The sequence below is a fragment of the Zychaea mexicana genome (genome assembly GCF_025766255.1).
Source record: "Zychaea mexicana strain RSA 1403 chromosome Unknown BDB00scaffold_125, whole genome shotgun sequence".
NCBI classification, from domain to species: domain Eukaryota; kingdom Fungi; phylum Mucoromycota; class Mucoromycetes; order Mucorales; family Lichtheimiaceae; genus Zychaea; species Zychaea mexicana.
In genome coordinates, this window is record NW_026516788.1 from 69,067 (window position 1) to 84,668 (window position 15,602).

The 15,602-nt window shown below is 42.6% G+C and overlaps 6 protein-coding genes across 6 annotated transcripts; 2 read left to right on the forward strand and 4 right to left on the reverse strand.

Moving 5' to 3' along the window:
- Positions 1 to 259: 259 nt before the first annotated feature.
- BDB00DRAFT_851709 (Endonuclease/exonuclease/phosphatase) lies at positions 260 to 2,305 on the forward strand. Its single transcript, XM_053125527.1, has 6 exons — positions 260 to 663; positions 773 to 835; positions 909 to 975; positions 1,068 to 1,157; positions 1,279 to 1,584; positions 1,695 to 2,305. The coding sequence occupies exons 1-6, from the start codon at positions 460 to 462 to the stop codon at positions 2,219 to 2,221; spliced, it is 1,257 nt and encodes a 418-aa protein (XP_052974074.1). The 5' UTR covers positions 260 to 459; the 3' UTR covers positions 2,222 to 2,305.
- Positions 2,306 to 2,620: 315 nt separating this feature from the next.
- BDB00DRAFT_773710 (pyrimidine 5'-nucleotidase) lies at positions 2,621 to 3,945 on the forward strand (the record flags this gene model as incomplete). Its single annotated transcript, XM_053120114.1, has 9 exons — positions 2,621 to 2,671; positions 2,775 to 2,812; positions 2,895 to 2,938; positions 3,033 to 3,122; positions 3,197 to 3,318; positions 3,399 to 3,447; positions 3,520 to 3,567; positions 3,630 to 3,730; positions 3,820 to 3,945. The coding sequence occupies 9 exons, from the start codon at positions 2,621 to 2,623 to the stop codon at positions 3,943 to 3,945; spliced, it is 669 nt and encodes a 222-aa protein (XP_052974075.1).
- A 408-nt stretch (positions 3,946 to 4,353) lies between these two features.
- Positions 4,354 to 6,009, reverse strand: BDB00DRAFT_878093 (uncharacterized protein; the record flags this gene model as incomplete). Its single annotated transcript, XM_053127694.1, has 1 exon — positions 4,354 to 6,009. The coding sequence occupies one exon, from the start codon at positions 6,007 to 6,009 to the stop codon at positions 4,354 to 4,356; it is 1,656 nt and encodes a 551-aa protein (XP_052974076.1).
- Positions 6,010 to 8,371: 2,362 nt separating this feature from the next.
- BDB00DRAFT_851718 (peptidase S8/S53 domain-containing protein) lies at positions 8,372 to 11,675 on the reverse strand. Its single transcript, XM_053125528.1, has 6 exons — positions 10,949 to 11,675; positions 10,829 to 10,883; positions 10,637 to 10,716; positions 10,409 to 10,562; positions 9,344 to 10,328; positions 8,372 to 9,262 (listed from the first exon to the last, which is right to left on the reverse strand). The coding sequence occupies exons 1-6, from the start codon at positions 11,549 to 11,551 to the stop codon at positions 8,461 to 8,463; spliced, it is 2,679 nt and encodes an 892-aa protein (XP_052974077.1). The 5' UTR covers positions 11,552 to 11,675; the 3' UTR covers positions 8,372 to 8,460.
- Positions 11,676 to 12,190: 515 nt separating this feature from the next.
- On the reverse strand, positions 12,191 to 13,133 carry BDB00DRAFT_91532 (uncharacterized protein). Its single transcript, XM_053128698.1, has one exon. It carries the CDS (start codon positions 13,004 to 13,006, stop codon positions 12,386 to 12,388), a length of 621 nt encoding a protein of 206 aa, XP_052974078.1. The 5' UTR covers positions 13,007 to 13,133; the 3' UTR covers positions 12,191 to 12,385.
- A 61-nt stretch (positions 13,134 to 13,194) lies between these two features.
- On the reverse strand, positions 13,195 to 13,356 carry BDB00DRAFT_726585 (uncharacterized protein; the record flags this gene model as incomplete). Its single annotated transcript, XM_053118254.1, has 1 exon — positions 13,195 to 13,356. A coding segment is annotated over one exon (162 nt), but the record flags the coding sequence as incomplete, so codon positions are not given.
- Positions 13,357 to 15,602: the final 2,246 nt, after the last annotated feature.

Consider the following 15,602-nt stretch of genomic DNA (forward strand, 5'->3'; position numbering starts at 1 on the left):
TATCTTGCCGCGGGCTATTCACAGCGGTATAGTCAATTGACATCTTTAACTCAATGATTCTCCACATATATCAATATTGCTGGTTTAATCACAACCGTCAAATGTAGTGGATGATGGTGAATGCATATCAGCTGATATTGACAAACAAAATCAATAATACTTACTCTCGTAACATGTTTCCTTTTTTCTCTCAGTCCCCTTCGGCACAGCATCACAAAATACGCAGCAAATGGTTCGGTTGGGCGCAGCCTTTCTCGTACTGATATGAAGTTTTAGAGTAACACGAATTCCAGCTAAACTGCGCCTCTACGACATTGCGCTGCGGTAGCGCATCGTGGATGTACACGGTGCACAAACTTGAAAGGATCAGCAACAACTCCGCATAAAGCCTATGTTCTTATAAAAGCACCAAACCCTTAATATACATCAAGAAAGATCAAACGATCGCCTTTTATCACCATGGGCAAGGACCAATTTGATATCGAAAAACTCAAACAAGAGAAGAAGGCCAAAAAGCTGGAACAAAAAAAGCTTAGCCAAAACCAGCAGCAGACACAACAACAACAACAGCCAAAACCTTTCGTACGATCGTTCCATGTCATTCCTAATCGCAAGCAGTTGGCAAAACCGCCACTTGGAACATTCACTATAATGTCATTCAACGTAAGGGATCACCTCTCTCCCCTCCTTTTCTTTTCTCTCAAGTACTATTCACGCGAATAAGCATGATGCTCACATAAGTCGCGTTGACTGTCAATACTGCTATTATTAGATATTGGGACAGTGTCTGGTAAAACGCAAGCTGTTTCCCGATTCAGGTGACATGCTTAAATGGGTACGTAGCGTCCTTATTTTCTATCACCATGCACTCCTGTAAATTATTGTATCAATAATTTGATGATATATAGAAACTACGTCGGAATATGGTATCGGCCGAACTAGAACTATATAAACCAGATGTCATGTGTCTACAAGGTAGAATGCTTTCAGATCATTTTATCGCTTAGTGAAGAAAGGAAGAAATTAAGCTATTAACAATCATCATTCGGTTATTGTCGGGACTGTAGAGGTGGACAATTATGAACAGTATTATAAACCCATCCTTGAAAGGCTAGGATACAACGCTCAATATACCAAACATGATAAAAAACTTCATGGTAAGAAAAACTAGCTCATTGGAGGCAATCTCGTTGTGCATTCAGATATTTTAATAGCAGCAATTACGAGATTAACCTGATTCTTTGACTCTAACTTGTAAATGGGGATGTATGCTTATAGGTCTCCTTATTGCCTATAATCCTAAAGTTTTTGAAATGACAAAATACGAAACTGTGGATTACGACGACAATGCGAAGTGCCCGAAAACATGGATCACAAGCAATATTGGTCAAGTCATGGGCTTACGACACGTCGATCATCCAAATTTCGGCTTAGTCGTCGGTAATACCCACTTGTATTGGCGACCTGTTGCAATTTATGAGCGGGTACGACAAGCAACTTTGTATATTGATAAAATTATCAGCGTTAAAAAATCGCTAGAAGAAGCCGAACCAGATACGCAATGGGTACCTATGCCCATAGGAGGTAAAGAAGGAGAGAAACCATCCAGCACCGTTTCTAATTGCAAACACTGGTATCACTCAGCTAGCTAATGATAATGTTTTTCTATATTCTATTTACACTACATGAAACAGACTTTAACATGAATCCTACAGGTGCTAGCCTTTCTGCTATTACCATGGTTCGTATACCACCTGAAAAAGAAGAACAATTAGAAGATTCTCGTAAAAACCCTGGATCATTGATGAAAAAGAGCAGCGATGGTGAAGAAGAAGCAGCAACAGAGGAGGCACCGGCAGAGCAAGATGAACCATCGGAAGCAGTTGATCACGAAACAAGCAGTAACACTATGCCCACATCTGAGCTCATAGCAATCGTGCACAAGGAAGCACCTGAAGCATGGCATAGCGTATACAGCTGTCATGGATCAATCGACCCCAATACCTCGGATCCAGTCTCAGGTGAACCCAAGTTTACAAACTATACAGCGGCTTTTAAGAACACATTGGACTACATGTTGCTGCGAAGGGACGAAGCATCATTAGCGGCTACTGAGATTCTGGTATTACCACCGGAGGAGTCGATGAAGCCCTCATTACCAAATAGAAACTTTGGTAGTGACCACATGTGTCTTTTGGCGAGATTTGAATTTGCAGTTTAATAAACTAAGTAGAAATATCTTTTCGACGATTCATATATTCATATACTTGTGGAGTGTGATACTTGATGCTGAATGATGTAGAAGAATATCGTACATATAGCGAGCGTGCACTTGTTTGTGATCACCAGTGTGTATGTATACAAAAGATGAGTCATACATGAAACTCAAATTTTCTGGCTGTATCTATTTTATTTGAAACACTGCTGTGGTTCAGCATTAACTTCTTTTCTACTCCTCACGTCTTTGGTTTCACCAGCGGATCATATTTATCCCGAGGCAACTCCATCTAGTATCCCAGGTACATTATCTTTCGGTTTAGTGATACCTTGAGCTTTCTTTTTAGCTGAGCTCATGTTACCCATTCGTTCGTTGACCCAAAGGCTATTAAGTACCAGAGCAATGACTATTGATAAGCCCGTTTTTTTCTTCGATTGCGACAATTGTCTCTACGTAAGCTTTTGCCACAACAACAGTTAAAAAAAAGCCGGCGGGCAAGAGGCCGCAGTATGAACCTAGCAGCAATAGTAGTATAACACTAGACTTTGTATAATAGCACAAAAACACTGGCATTCTCCAGCTCATGAGACAAAGGTGCATACAATGCTCGACGAATATAGAGAACAGACGAACCGTAGAAGGTACTAATCACTCAACTTTCCTTCCGTCTTATTAGAATCGTCGAGTATATGGTAAATATGGGAATATCCGATAAAGAAGGTACAGAGAAGCTGCGCTATTATGGTGATGGTTTTGGATTAATGCGCACGCAAACGCACAAATCTTATATGAATTGCATGTATGTTTAAATCAGCTCAAGAACTTCGAAACCGATACTTTTCGGATTATGGTCTAGCGCTACGTGGTTTATTAAAGCATCACGATGTTGATCCTTTGGAATATGGTACGCTTGTCTTTTCCTTCTTGGATACAGTATTACAATGTAACACGAGAATTAAATTTTTGGGGTGAGGACAGATAGTAAAGTAGATGGTGGCCTTCCACTTGAAGATATACTTAAGCCTGATCCAGTGTTGAAAGAGATGCTGGCCGGTTTGACGTCGACGAGAAAGTGGGTGTTTACCAATGCCTATTATCCGGTAAAAAGGAAAAAGAGTTCTTGCAAAAAGAGAAGGGTACGCAATAATTATTCTTACATTTCTATCTTTTATTCTGTTAGCATGCTGAACGCTGCATAAAGCTCCTGGGGATCGATGATCAGTTTGAAGGTTAGATACATCATTAGGCAACTAATCAAAAAGTAATTAATCATCTGACTGGAATTCTGTATCGTTTTCCAGGAATGACCTTTGCTGATTACCGAGTACCAAACTTTGTCTGCAAACCTGGTATGTCAACATATGGCGTAATATGATAAAATGACTCTGCTAAATAGATTCTATCAAAACAGAGGCCGCGGCATACAAAAGAGCAATGGAAGAAGCTGGCGTCACAGATCCAAGCTTGTGTTATCTCGTTGATGACTCTGCTGCCAACGTTGACGTTGCAAAGGTAATGACAATAAATTGGAAATATCAAAAGTGTATGGCAAAAGTTTGCCCATATCGGATGAGCTAATGGATGAGATCGCTTACTATTAGTCTCTCGGATGGACAGCTGTGCATGTAGCGGATAATCCAGAAATATCAAATCATGGTGATTATCAAATTGGCACTATCCACGACCTACCAAAGGTGCTTCCCGAACTTTGGAAGTCTTCTGAATAGACGGAGCTCCCTAAGATATAATATTGATCAACATTTGTTCTATTGCTTTTTTAATGTTCTTGTACCATTATAAACTAGACTTTAACGCAGCGTGATAGAAATCGTTTCTGTTTTACCCTTGGAATGTATGCGTTACCAGTTATTGGATTTACTAAATATAAAAAAAAGTAAAATCTTGATTTGATTGTGTGTGCGTATGCTCAAAAAAATGATGCTATATAAGAAATATATTATTGTGGAAATGGGCAGGAATGAGGCGGGGGGGGGGTTGTATTCTGACAGCAAAACTTTCTTTGAGAGTTAAAAAAGGACGATTGCTTATTGATGTTGGTATAGTATATCTATAGTCTGCAATCCCATGGTTCATTGAAAAAGAATCATGGTGATTATGATGTATGGTGACGAAAATTATCGTCGATCTTGTTTAAACTGCTGCCATTGTGGTGATGCACCACCGTTGTAACTATCAGAGGGACTCGATGATCCCGGGGACGAATGCTGCCGTACAAGCGCTCCATACATCGGTCTATCTGTACTTTTCTGATAATTTCCTGCTACCGATCCGGTTCCATTTGGTGATCGTATACCACCGCTTCCAATCGGCGTGTCGATCGGGTTACTAATTTGAATAGCTTGTTGTAAAACTGGTTCATCCCAGGATTTTTTCGTTTCCTCTGGATTCCAGGATGACGACCGAGATAGTGTCGGCCCAGACATTCTGTTGTAATCATAGTGAGGGTTGCTGTTGGACGATGATACCCGAGTATGTGCACCGTAATTTTGCGCTATTTGCCGTTGCTGTTGTGGGGCCGGTTTATCATCATCATCATCATCCCATGGCTTGTATGCTTCAGGATTCCATGTTGATTGGTTTTCCGTAGTCGTCGTCGTCGTACCATATGTATTGTCAATGCCAGTACTTGCAGTATTTGTGTCGTTATATGCACCGGAACTGTTGTCATAATAGTTACTTTGGGCAGGCTGCTGTGATACTGTAATACATGACCTCGAAGGAGATGCAGCTTTGTTGTCAGTGGCTCCTGTTGTTGTATCATTGCCCTGAGAAGTTTGTAAATCCTGCTCGCTCCACCAACTGTTATCTCCTCCTTCCCACAACGACGGGTGCGAATTGATAAAATCATTGCCTTCTTTCCAATCTGCGTATTTTTCTAGCTTTTGTCGTATTTCGTTAGTCCATTCTTTATACGATTTGCATGGTACAGAGGTATCGGCAGAAGTAGTGATCTTGTGCTCCACTTGTGCGTTACACAACGGATATGGAGAGGAGGAAGGGTCTTGATTGTATTGATGTGTCGACGATCGTGTTGTACCATTGTTGTTTGTTGTTGTTGTTGATGTGGGCACCCTGTTTTTCATCGCTATCATATTCCATGGGTGTGCAGATCCCGGTTCATATTGTTGAGCTGAAGGCTGTGGTTGTTGCTGATAATGTTGTGGCGATAAATTGTTCAAATTATCTTCATCTCTACGAGCTTGTAAGTATGGGGCTCGTGATCGTAACTGCTGAGCGTTCCATGATCGTCGTTGGGACGGATCATAGGGACTATTACTACTGCTGGTGCTGGTGCTGCCACCGTCACGTCTACTATTATAATTATCTCGGCCACAACGACTGCCATCACTGTTGCTCGCAGACTGCCACCCATGAGTATCTTGCAGTACTTGGGTGCCCTGATCGCCCCATTTCACCGATACTTGCTGTTGCTCTCGACGATGCAAGTCGTTTTGCCCTGTAGCTAGCGATTCCGAGTATTTGGTCACCCCCATACCTCGCTCAGCCTTGTATGTGTCATATGGCGTAGCCCAACGAGATTCAAGAGTGCTTGATGTCGGTTCAGGTGGTGTTGGCGTATGTATTGAAGTGGACGGTGCTGCCTGTGATGATGGTGATGGTGTTGACGATGGAGAAGTAGACGACGATTCGGGGTGTAAATCCTTGTTTACTCGTAATGCTTCTGTGTAATGTGTAGCTGGTAATCCTTCATCTGCTCTTTTGCGATCCGAAGGCGTTGCCCAAACTGAATCCAACGTAGATGAACTCATCTTACTCGTCAAGGGAGCAGTAACTATATATTGCTGTAAAAGTTCAGAGAACTCTCGAACCCCTCACCTCCGGAAATCCCGGAGCTTTCATCCGCAATTTTATCCCGACAGCAAGTGTGCTGCTACGTAATAGCAGTAGTAGTACTAATACTAGTAGTAGTTAGCCAGAACTGCATTACCCAACTGGTCTCTTTCTATGTTAGTCGATTAGACAAAAAAAGCTTTTTCGCTACATTGTATCTAATAGTATGCAGCAAACTCTTAAACTGGTGGTAAGTTGTGTTATATGAGTCAAGCACAAAGCGAAAAGCGAGATAGGTGGCGACGATCTTAATCAGTACTTTTTAACCTCAACCTTGGCAAAGACTGATCTGGTCTAGTAATTAATCTGATTTTCACACTCACAATTAGCAATTTTGGTAAGCAAAAACAATATATGTCTACAGTCTGTGGAAGAGGAAGCTGAATCGAGAGCCTAATTTAGAATGCGGTGGATAAGCACGTTTATTACCCTGACACGGCATATTAAATGCGGCCCAAAGTTATATATGATACATTGAACGCGCACCTTCGATAGCACCATTTTCTCCCCAATTCTGGATTCACTCTCTTATTTCTCATGTATTATCCTGAGAAAGCCTTTAACAACGGATAGCAGCTCAATCGGCAGCCCTTCCCCACCAGTAGCCATGAACACATCGCAGTATCCATCCAATCCATCAACAACAAATCAGCATAGACATCAACGATATTCTTCTTCACAACACTGCGCTCCTCCACAGCAGCAAAACACCAAGGCGTCACCGACCAAGAATTTGCCAACAGGTACTATGTACTACTACTACTTCGTTGAATAAATCATATTTATTAAGCACAATACCACGATATAATTGCTAAATTGTTTAATGTATATTATAATACTGTATATCACAAAAAGTGCCAGAACCAGACGAAATGTTCCGGGGTGAGACTTTCAGACGTCCCCTCCAACAGTGGAATAAACAACCGAAAAACTAGCACTGTTAGCAATTTGACAGTAATAAGTGATTTCTTATTCTCAGCCCTGCCTCCACCCAATCTTTTACTTGTGATTAAGCTGTTGTTGTCCGCAGCAATCCACTTCTGCTCTTGCGCACTCCCAAGACGGGGATCATATATCCTGCTTTTAGCCGGTCAACAGTTAAAAAAGCTATCATAAGCCCAGCCATAAAACTACTCCCAAGCCACTATTATGTTCCATCTCGCATACATAATCCGTCTTGTCAAATTAACGAATATAGGTAAAAAACCGACCGACGGTATTAGCCCATGACAGATAAATAGCCAACATCATAGATTTTACAGGATATCCACCTATTTATCGTTGCTTACAGTAACTTAGCTTTCTTTTTACCCGTACCACTTGTGCGGCGCAGTAACTGATCGCTCTTTTGCTACAAATCTTCCTCACCAGGATGCATACAATCGTTGGTTGCAACTGTAAATTGTTCATCCACATACATATCATCCAGTTTTGTCTTCGTTCACATTTCCCGAGCTTATGCAGCAGTGGCTTTTTGCGTAGTGTTACTTTCGGTAATACTTGCATTTGTTTGATGAATTAAGCTGAGCAAGTCTTATACATAAAAGTTTAAAGTATAGTTTCGACTGTCGTGAGGGTTCGAATAAGACCTAATCTTTTATATTGCAAAAAAAAAGAAGTGTTTACCTAAAAACAAAAGCAAGGGCGTGTACGAAAAAAGGAAGGATAAAAATGTGGTAGAGTAACTGCACACCATTGCTCCTATAACTGTAGGCTCATACAAAACGCCTCAATCTTGCGGCTGACCAGCCCATCATAGTCACAGACAGCTCCACCGATTTGGCTTAATTAGATATCATGGTGATTTACTTCTACATAGGACTCTCGACGGTACTAATTACAACTTAATATTTAATATTTTTCGCAGTCGCTAAATTAATCCCAAGGGTTATGTAGTGAGTGTTCTATGATGATGTTATGGTGTTATTAGAGGTATGACTATGCTCGCAAAGAGATGAATCAATTGGAAATCATATCAACGTCTTTTCGTGTAAATGTTGGCTCAGCTGCCCTGTTTTCCGAAGCCATCCCTCCCTTTGCCGTATAGCATATACCCATACATATGATACGGAAGCTTTCTTGCTGAGACTGCTTCAGTAGTACGGGATTTTGTGTGAAACGGTTATGAGTCAAGAAAACGAAGACATAATTTAGCATTATCTGCTAATGTTTATTTACAGCTATACTCACGCACTCTTGCTGATGCTTATGATGCTTATCGTATAATTTAGCATCAGTCAATGCAAAAGGAGACTTGTACCACCTCACCAGAGTATAAAGACAAACATGAAAATCACAATTTATTAAATGAAAGAGATGTATTAAGAAAGTTATACTATTTTTACATTACAAAAAGAAGGAGAATTAAACTATGCTGAAGATGGTGAACGCAGGACGGCTTTGCCCTTTACGTCTGCTGATGACTTTTTAAAAGATGATGCTTGACGTTTTGACATGGGATTGCTAGTAGGTGTGCTACTGTTGCTGCTCGTGCTGACACTAGTAGTAGGGATAAAAGTTGACGTTTCGTTGACGACATCGTCTTCCGCCTCTTCAGAAACGCGCTCTAGTGATGGGGGGTGTTGGGGATAATGATGTCGCCGGCTATGATTTCGAAGGACGTCGAATTCGTATTGATCTGCATCGTGTCGATTGACGCCTGTATAAGCTGTCGTCTGTGATGCGGGCTGCTGTGCAGCGAGTCGTTTTCGGACAATGGTTGCCACTGTTCCGCCAACGACAACGACAAGCAGCACGCCAATGATGTATGCAAAAAAGCTTCGATGGTCGTCGCGTGGCCGGTCCAGTGTATCAAGTAGTGTGGGTATTATAGGCTGCGGTGACACAGCAGCTTCATCCTGGTTTGAGGATGGGCTGCCGCCGTTGCCATTGTTTGGTGGTATTGATGATTCTTGTTCGGGATCAGCGGAGTCAAGGTTCTCGACGTCGCTATCATCGTTTCCAATAGGTGAATCAGGGTCGTACTCGCCTGGAGCGAGAGTCGGATTATTGAATTGATCATCTTGGATTGGTGTATGTACAGGAATGCTTTCAAATCCAGGTGCCATCTCGCCCCATATAGTCAATGTCCAGTTGATAAACTTGCCCGTAAATTGAGGGTTTTTACCATCCACAATCCGTAAAGTCCAATTACCAACAGGATTTTCTTCCCTGTATTTTCCATACATGAGTATTAGTTTTTATTTGAAGCTGTAGTAGAGTAGCGAGTATCAATGTATAATAGTTACATACCAATGCTTGACAGTCATAAATGTCCAGTCAACGAGACCCTCCGTGCTTGCGTCAAACTTTCTTGAAGCTCCTAGCTGACTGACAATGTCACTTGGGCTTTCCAGCAAAGTTTCTAGATCACCTCTTCGTCCATGTTCGATGTTGACGGTAGCGGTGACATGCTCCATGCGACCCAATCCGGCCGCATCAACCATTTCTTGAGTGACAGTAATGGTGCTCGTTAATGCATCATTTTTATCCACGTTGCCTGAAAGATCCGTCAGATCGGGTATATCTTGCTTATCAGCAGGTGCCAGGGAAAGTTGCAAATACGTCTGTGGGCCAACGTTTTCAAACGTTTTCGCGTGCTCAACAATGGCGTAGGCGTCAAGCTTTCCGTATCCGAACTTATGGTTGTACATTCTGCCTGAGGGTAGAGTGTCCCAGTCCGAATCCTCGATCGAAACAGGTACCGCAGTTTGCACACACAAATGCTGCATATCGCGCCAGGTGAGATCGGGCCGTACCGACAACACCAAAGCAAAAATGCCCGCTGCTAGCGGAGCAGCTGCTGAAGTTCCTCCGTGGCGTGAAGAGCATACATTGCGTCCAACATCTGTGGTGTAGATATGGCCTCCACTGCCACTCGAGTAAGTCACCACAAGTTGTGCTGAGCATCGTTCGGCATAATACGGATGATTGCCAAGTCGGTCTATGGCACCCACGGTGATCGTGTACATGCTATTCGTATATCCATCGAAGTTGCAGTTGTCGTCATTGGCACCACCGTTCCCAGACGCGAATACGAAAATTGTACCACTCCCGTTGCGACCCTTCTGTATACCGTTGACAATGGCATCTAATACAATTCCCTGAGGTGCTTCCGCTACTTCACCCAGATCCGGTGGGCCCCATGAGCAAGAATAAATGTGATTGTCATGGTATTTGTAATTTAAAGCCTCTGCTTCCTCCGCATCAGTGATATCCTCCGACAGTATTCGAATACCTAGTATTTGTCACATAGCACGGAAGTAATTAGCAATAACACAGATATACGAAAGAGACAATAATTGTCCCACAGTTTACCAGCAACTTTCGCGCCATAAGCCATGCCAACACCACAGACATCATTCTTAACAGCCGCTATTTCCCCGGCACACCGAGTTCCGTGATTGTCATCTTCTAACCTCGGCTTTGGTAATTCAGTCCGCGCATTAAAATCGTAGGACCCTGCAGCAAACTTGTATACGACTTCTTGTTAATTTCTTATCGTTCGCTTTGATGTTCAAGCAGGATACTTGGCTAAAAACTTACAAAATTGTCCTTAAGATCCTCGCTTTCCATATCAAGTCCATCATCAAGAATTGCCACTACCACGTTTTGCCCCGTAATCCCTACAAGAATAGTTTCAATTGGCCTAATATTTTTAGCACATTGTTCTTTTACCCCTTAAAATGTACAAGTAGCAAAGAGCAAGTAATATGACAACACCCTCGCGTAGTTTACCTTGACTCCATACGCCAGTAACATTGACATCATGGCCTCGTTGCTCTTGATTCACCTAATTAATTATCGCCTGTTGTTAGCGCATACATCTAGCATAAAATCATTACTGCTTTAGCTTACCAAATGCCACTGCTGTTCGAATCCAGGATCCTCAATACCCAACGACTGTTTAAGTGTTTCGAATCCATCTGGTTGATCGAGTAGCCAATCTACAGGCACTGCTTCATGATTTGCTGTCTGTTCTTCACCAACATTCTCGACGACGGGCGGGTAAAGAGAGTTGTCGTCGTCCAATACCTGTCGTTTCACTGGTAATACACCTCGCTTATGCAATCGTCGTCTTGGTACCTGACGATCAACACGTTCAATCTGGTCAATCAGGTCGTCGACAGTCCGTCGCCGCCGTTTATTATAGTTAATACTGTCACTATTGCCGTGTTTCCGTCGCTCACGAATCTTTTGAAACCGTTCGACGAGATCGCCGTCGCTTCGTTTGTCGAGTTGGTGACGAGATTCGCTCACCCAGTAGTACTGGGGTAGCTCGCCCACTTGACCCTCGAACCGAGCACCGAGTTGTTGAGCAACTATGGATGCCGCTTCTGACGCACCACTTGGCGTGTAAAAGGTGTAATATATTCGATTCTCATAATCGCGTTCGAAGCGTTGTGGCTGTGCTACAATCGTGGTCGCCCATAGTAACAGTAATGCAAGCAATGAGCACATGAAATGTTTGGAGGAGCGAGAAGGGGGGTATGAAGAGTGTTTAATATGTACAAGTTATGACTTTTTGGTGTGTCGTCAATGGAAAGAGAGGTTGGGCAGGTATAAAGGGCGTGCTTAAATAAAAATGCCTAAACGTAGCAGTACTTTCGGAGCCGTAAAATAAGCTGTGCGGGGTAAGCACATGCGTGCACATTGCACAGTGGTGATATGGCTACTATTGTCTTGCATCATACGTCATAATGGATAGATGTTGTCGCCAATAAAGAAGCCTTCTCTTTCGGGACTTACTAGCAACATTTCCGGATTGAATGTGAGCTCTAACTACATATGTTACTTTTGTACTCATGTAATAGAATACAATACATATATCTTATATGTAAATAGCTCCAGCCAGTTGACTTTTACAGTGACATGCTTAACCACGACCGTCATGGGTACTAGGTAGGTAGTTCACACGATTGCAATGTAAGATTAGCGATGTATCAATCATAATGTGCATATATCCATCTCATCTGTACTGTTGTACTACTGCAGCACCTAAGTATGATGGGCTACTCATTTTGCTGCTGCTACATAAAGCGATAAAGCGAAGCTCATTTACATATCTCTGAAAGGTAGTCAATTCATGGGGAACGCTCACATACTCCATATAAAACATAATAAAACTGACATATTAATAAATTACAAATTCAAACTTAAAACAAGGAGCAAATGCCATTATGACGAACCTATAATTGAATCACACAGTTATTGCTATATAAAACTGACTGATAGCAGCATTTGATTAAGAATAAAGTGTACTATGTACATAGAGGTTTTTTTGGAAATTATATATTACTGTTCCTTTGTAATGGTATGTGTAATTGTAGCATGAGCTAACCATTCAGTCGTATCCTCCAAAGCACCTTCTCGTCGTCTTCGAATTCGGGCTTTAATTTGCTTACGTTGTCTTACAAACGTTGCCAAGGAATTAAAAAGCGCGGAACGGTCTTGCTCGAACTCCTGCATCTTGAGATTTTGCCACCCAAAATGGCGATTACACCGTGGTTCAGAACATACGCTGTAATCCTCATGCATATTGGGCGTCGAAAACTTGGTGATTACTGTCCGACCGTTATCCGATTTCGAGAACTCGTCACACACACAATGCCATACGCTGTCAGGCCAGAGCAATCGCGTATCGAAGCCGCAAAATTCTTTGCTTGGAGATGATGTCTGGACCTGAGCTTTCAGAAATGCTAGTTTTCGATCAGCAGTGATTATTTCAGTCTTCATTCTCTGCTTTGCTTCTCGAAGTCGTAATAGTCGTTTCTGATCGTCTTTGTCAGAGAGAGATTCCAGTCGAGCTTTCTTTTCGCGGCGAGCAACAATGTCGGTAATGCCCAAGGATGCCGCACAGCCGCCAGCATTGCGCTTAATGTCAGCGAGTTCAAGACGTGCACGAGCTACTTGCATGCCACAAATGTTGCTGCAGTATTTCGACACATGACCTTGATGCGATCCGATCCGGGCTGCCTTGGGACATGCCGGGTTGGAACACTTTGGTTTCCACGAGGTGGTTTTGCCTGTAACTGTTGATAAGAGTTAGTTTAAGCAACGTAGCATAAAGATCTAATCTTAATGCTATTGTCCTTACCTTTTGAGCACTCGTCGCAAAAGTACAGGTCAATGAACTCGCCTTCCTTTTCGCTGATGCCGATGCATTCACCATGAAACCACTGGTCACACCTGTCGCAGGCAATCATAAAGCGTGGAATGTCGTATGGCTTGCGACAAATACAATACAGTATTTCATCAGAGTAGTCATTACTGCTGCTGCTACTTTTTGGTGTGCCGTTTTGTCGCATGCTATTACGCCTGCTCCCTTTAGCAGCAGCCATTGCCGTGGCTACAATGGACTCGCCTGCACGTGCTTTGTCGGATGCTGCATCAGACAGAAACGATGGGCGGGACTGGCTTGATGGAGGTCGACCTCGTTTGTTCTTTTTAGGTGCAGGCTAAGAATAAAACCTTAGATTAGCTTTTGGGAATAAAGGTTGAGAAAGTGAAACCGAAGAAAAGAGGGAAAGGCAAGGCATATTGAATATATATAAGGGCTATTTACCCGATCGTCTTCTGCCCATGATGGCTTTCGGGAGAGAGGTTGTCGTTCATTGAATCGTTCTTCGGAAGGCTGGAATAGAAATATAAGATGAGTCTATTTTAGATACACACTGATGATTTTCTACCCCCCCCTTCTCCTTTCTTACTTACAGTGACTAGTCCATTTGTATGCGGAAGTACAGTAGTAGTATTGGTAGTACTGCCGTTCATCTTGCCTTTGATGATCCAGTGCTGTACTTTTTTTAGTGGTTTCATTTTGGTGACGGGTGGTGGGATCGTAGTAGAGCTGGTCTTAGTGCTGCTCTTGGGTATAGCGGGCGGTTGTGATAGTAATGGCATGGATATCCGTCGTTCAGTATGTTGGTGTTGCTGCTGCTGTTTGCGTTCGGGATGAATAATCACCGTCTGCATTCGGTCCGGAGGCTTTTTCTCTTTAAACGAGTCTGTAGCGTTCTTTTCTTCGTCCGTTTCGGTTGTTTCGCCTCCGTCTGAACATAGGGATGCAGAATAATAGTCAGCTGCCTTTATATCATGCGAGCTCGTCGGCGTCGGAGGATAAGACACTCGTCTTTCTGTCGTCGTTGTTGTTGTCCTTGATGATTTAGTTGGTTGATGTTGTGCAGGTTCTCTTTGTGGTAATGAAGATGGCCGTGGTGCGGTAATGGTATTGCCAGTGGCAGGGCTTGCAGCAGCAGTTGGACTTTTCGCAGCTGTCGTCGTAGCATTGGTGGAATGAGGAACAGGAGGCGGAATCCAAGCTTTTTTCTTTGGTAACGATCCAATGCGTTTCCGTAAAGGCAAGTGCTTTTTTGCTGCTTCTTCTGCTAATCGCTGCGTATTTCCATTCGGGGTCATGCCAGCTGTAATGCCAACAGGACCAGATGTTTGTCCGTTGCAATGGCCATTAACAAGCTTGGATACACCGTTCTGTGCTGGTAAACTTGCTTGGACAGATGATGAGGGAGGATGAAGAGGATCAGGATCGAGAATGCTGCTTCTGAACGGCGGAGAATACCGTGGCGGTCGCTGCTGTCGCTGCTGTTGCTGTTGCTGTTGCTGCTGCTGCTGTTGTTGCTGTAACGTTTTCGAAGACGGTAACACTGGTGAGTTCTGATTCGACATAAACAAGGAAAAACAAGGAAAAAAAGAGAGGAAAGAACAAAAAGAACAAGGAAAGAAAAGAAATAAATATAAAAATGTAAAGTAAAAGGAAAAAAGAAAAGAGAGAGAGAGAGTAAAAACTCCAATCGGTCGGGAGTTCACTCTACCCTGCCAATGCGTGCGCTTGCTTTTTTGTTTGCTGTGTTTCTCTCCATCAGCTTGGAAATCTTAGACAATCTTTTCTTAATCAATCCATAGTCTGTCTGTCCGTAATGCTCACTTTCATCGTCATGACAACTCGATCGTTACGAAGTTAATCTTGCTGTTGCTGCATTCTATTTTTCTCTCTCTTACAACTCGTGATTTAGCTTTTTTGCAATATAGCTTGTTGGTTACAGGTTTTCTTGCAGAGTCATCATCTTTAGATGTAGAAAAAGAAACTGAAATGCAGAATGACGACATTAGTGGTGCGTCAGTGGTTCGCCACGAACTTGAAGAAAGACATTTTTCTCGAGTGTTAGATAGTAGACACAAACCGTAAACACTTTTTATTACGCAAATGAATTACAAAGCATTGTTTCACAAATTTTAGCAGCTGAAATCGGTAAAAGAGAGAGAGAAAGAATGTGTGTAACGCTAATATTTAAGCTCATCAGATGTGCTGTTGTTGCAAGGTCAACAGCTAGCGCTACACGTTAGATTCTTATTCATAATCACTATGATATATAAAGGAGGAGATACCTACTGCAGTGCTCCCTGAATTAACTGCCAGAACATGAATGGCTTATATTTGAAGAATATTGATTGTCCCTTGCGCTATACCAGAAAGAATCCTGGTATCTTCAAT

Coding starts and splice junctions, on each gene's coding strand:
- BDB00DRAFT_851709 (XM_053125527.1), top strand. CDS start 460: ATGGGCAAGGACCAATTTGATATCGAAAAACTCAAACAAGAGAAGAAG. Junction 836..908: donor CAGGTGACATGCTTAAATGG/GTACGTAGCGTC, acceptor GATGATATATAG/AAACTACGTCGGAATATGGT. Junction 976..1,067: donor AGATGTCATGTGTCTACAAG/GTAGAATGCTTT, acceptor TCGGGACTGTAG/AGGTGGACAATTATGAACAG.
- BDB00DRAFT_851718 (XM_053125528.1), bottom strand. CDS start 11,551: ATGTGCTCATTGCTTGCATTACTGTTACTATGGGCGACCACGATTGTA. Junction 10,717..10,828: donor TACTGGCGTATGGAGTCAAG/GTAAACTACGCG, acceptor CTATTCTTGTAG/GGATTACGGGGCAAAACGTG. Junction 9,263..9,343: donor TTTATGACTGTCAAGCATTG/GTATGTAACTAT, acceptor TGGAAAATACAG/GGAAGAAAATCCTGTTGGTA.
- BDB00DRAFT_91532 (XM_053128698.1), bottom strand. CDS start 13,006: ATGCAAGTAGCTCGTGCACGTCTTGAACTCGCTGACATTAAGCGCAAT.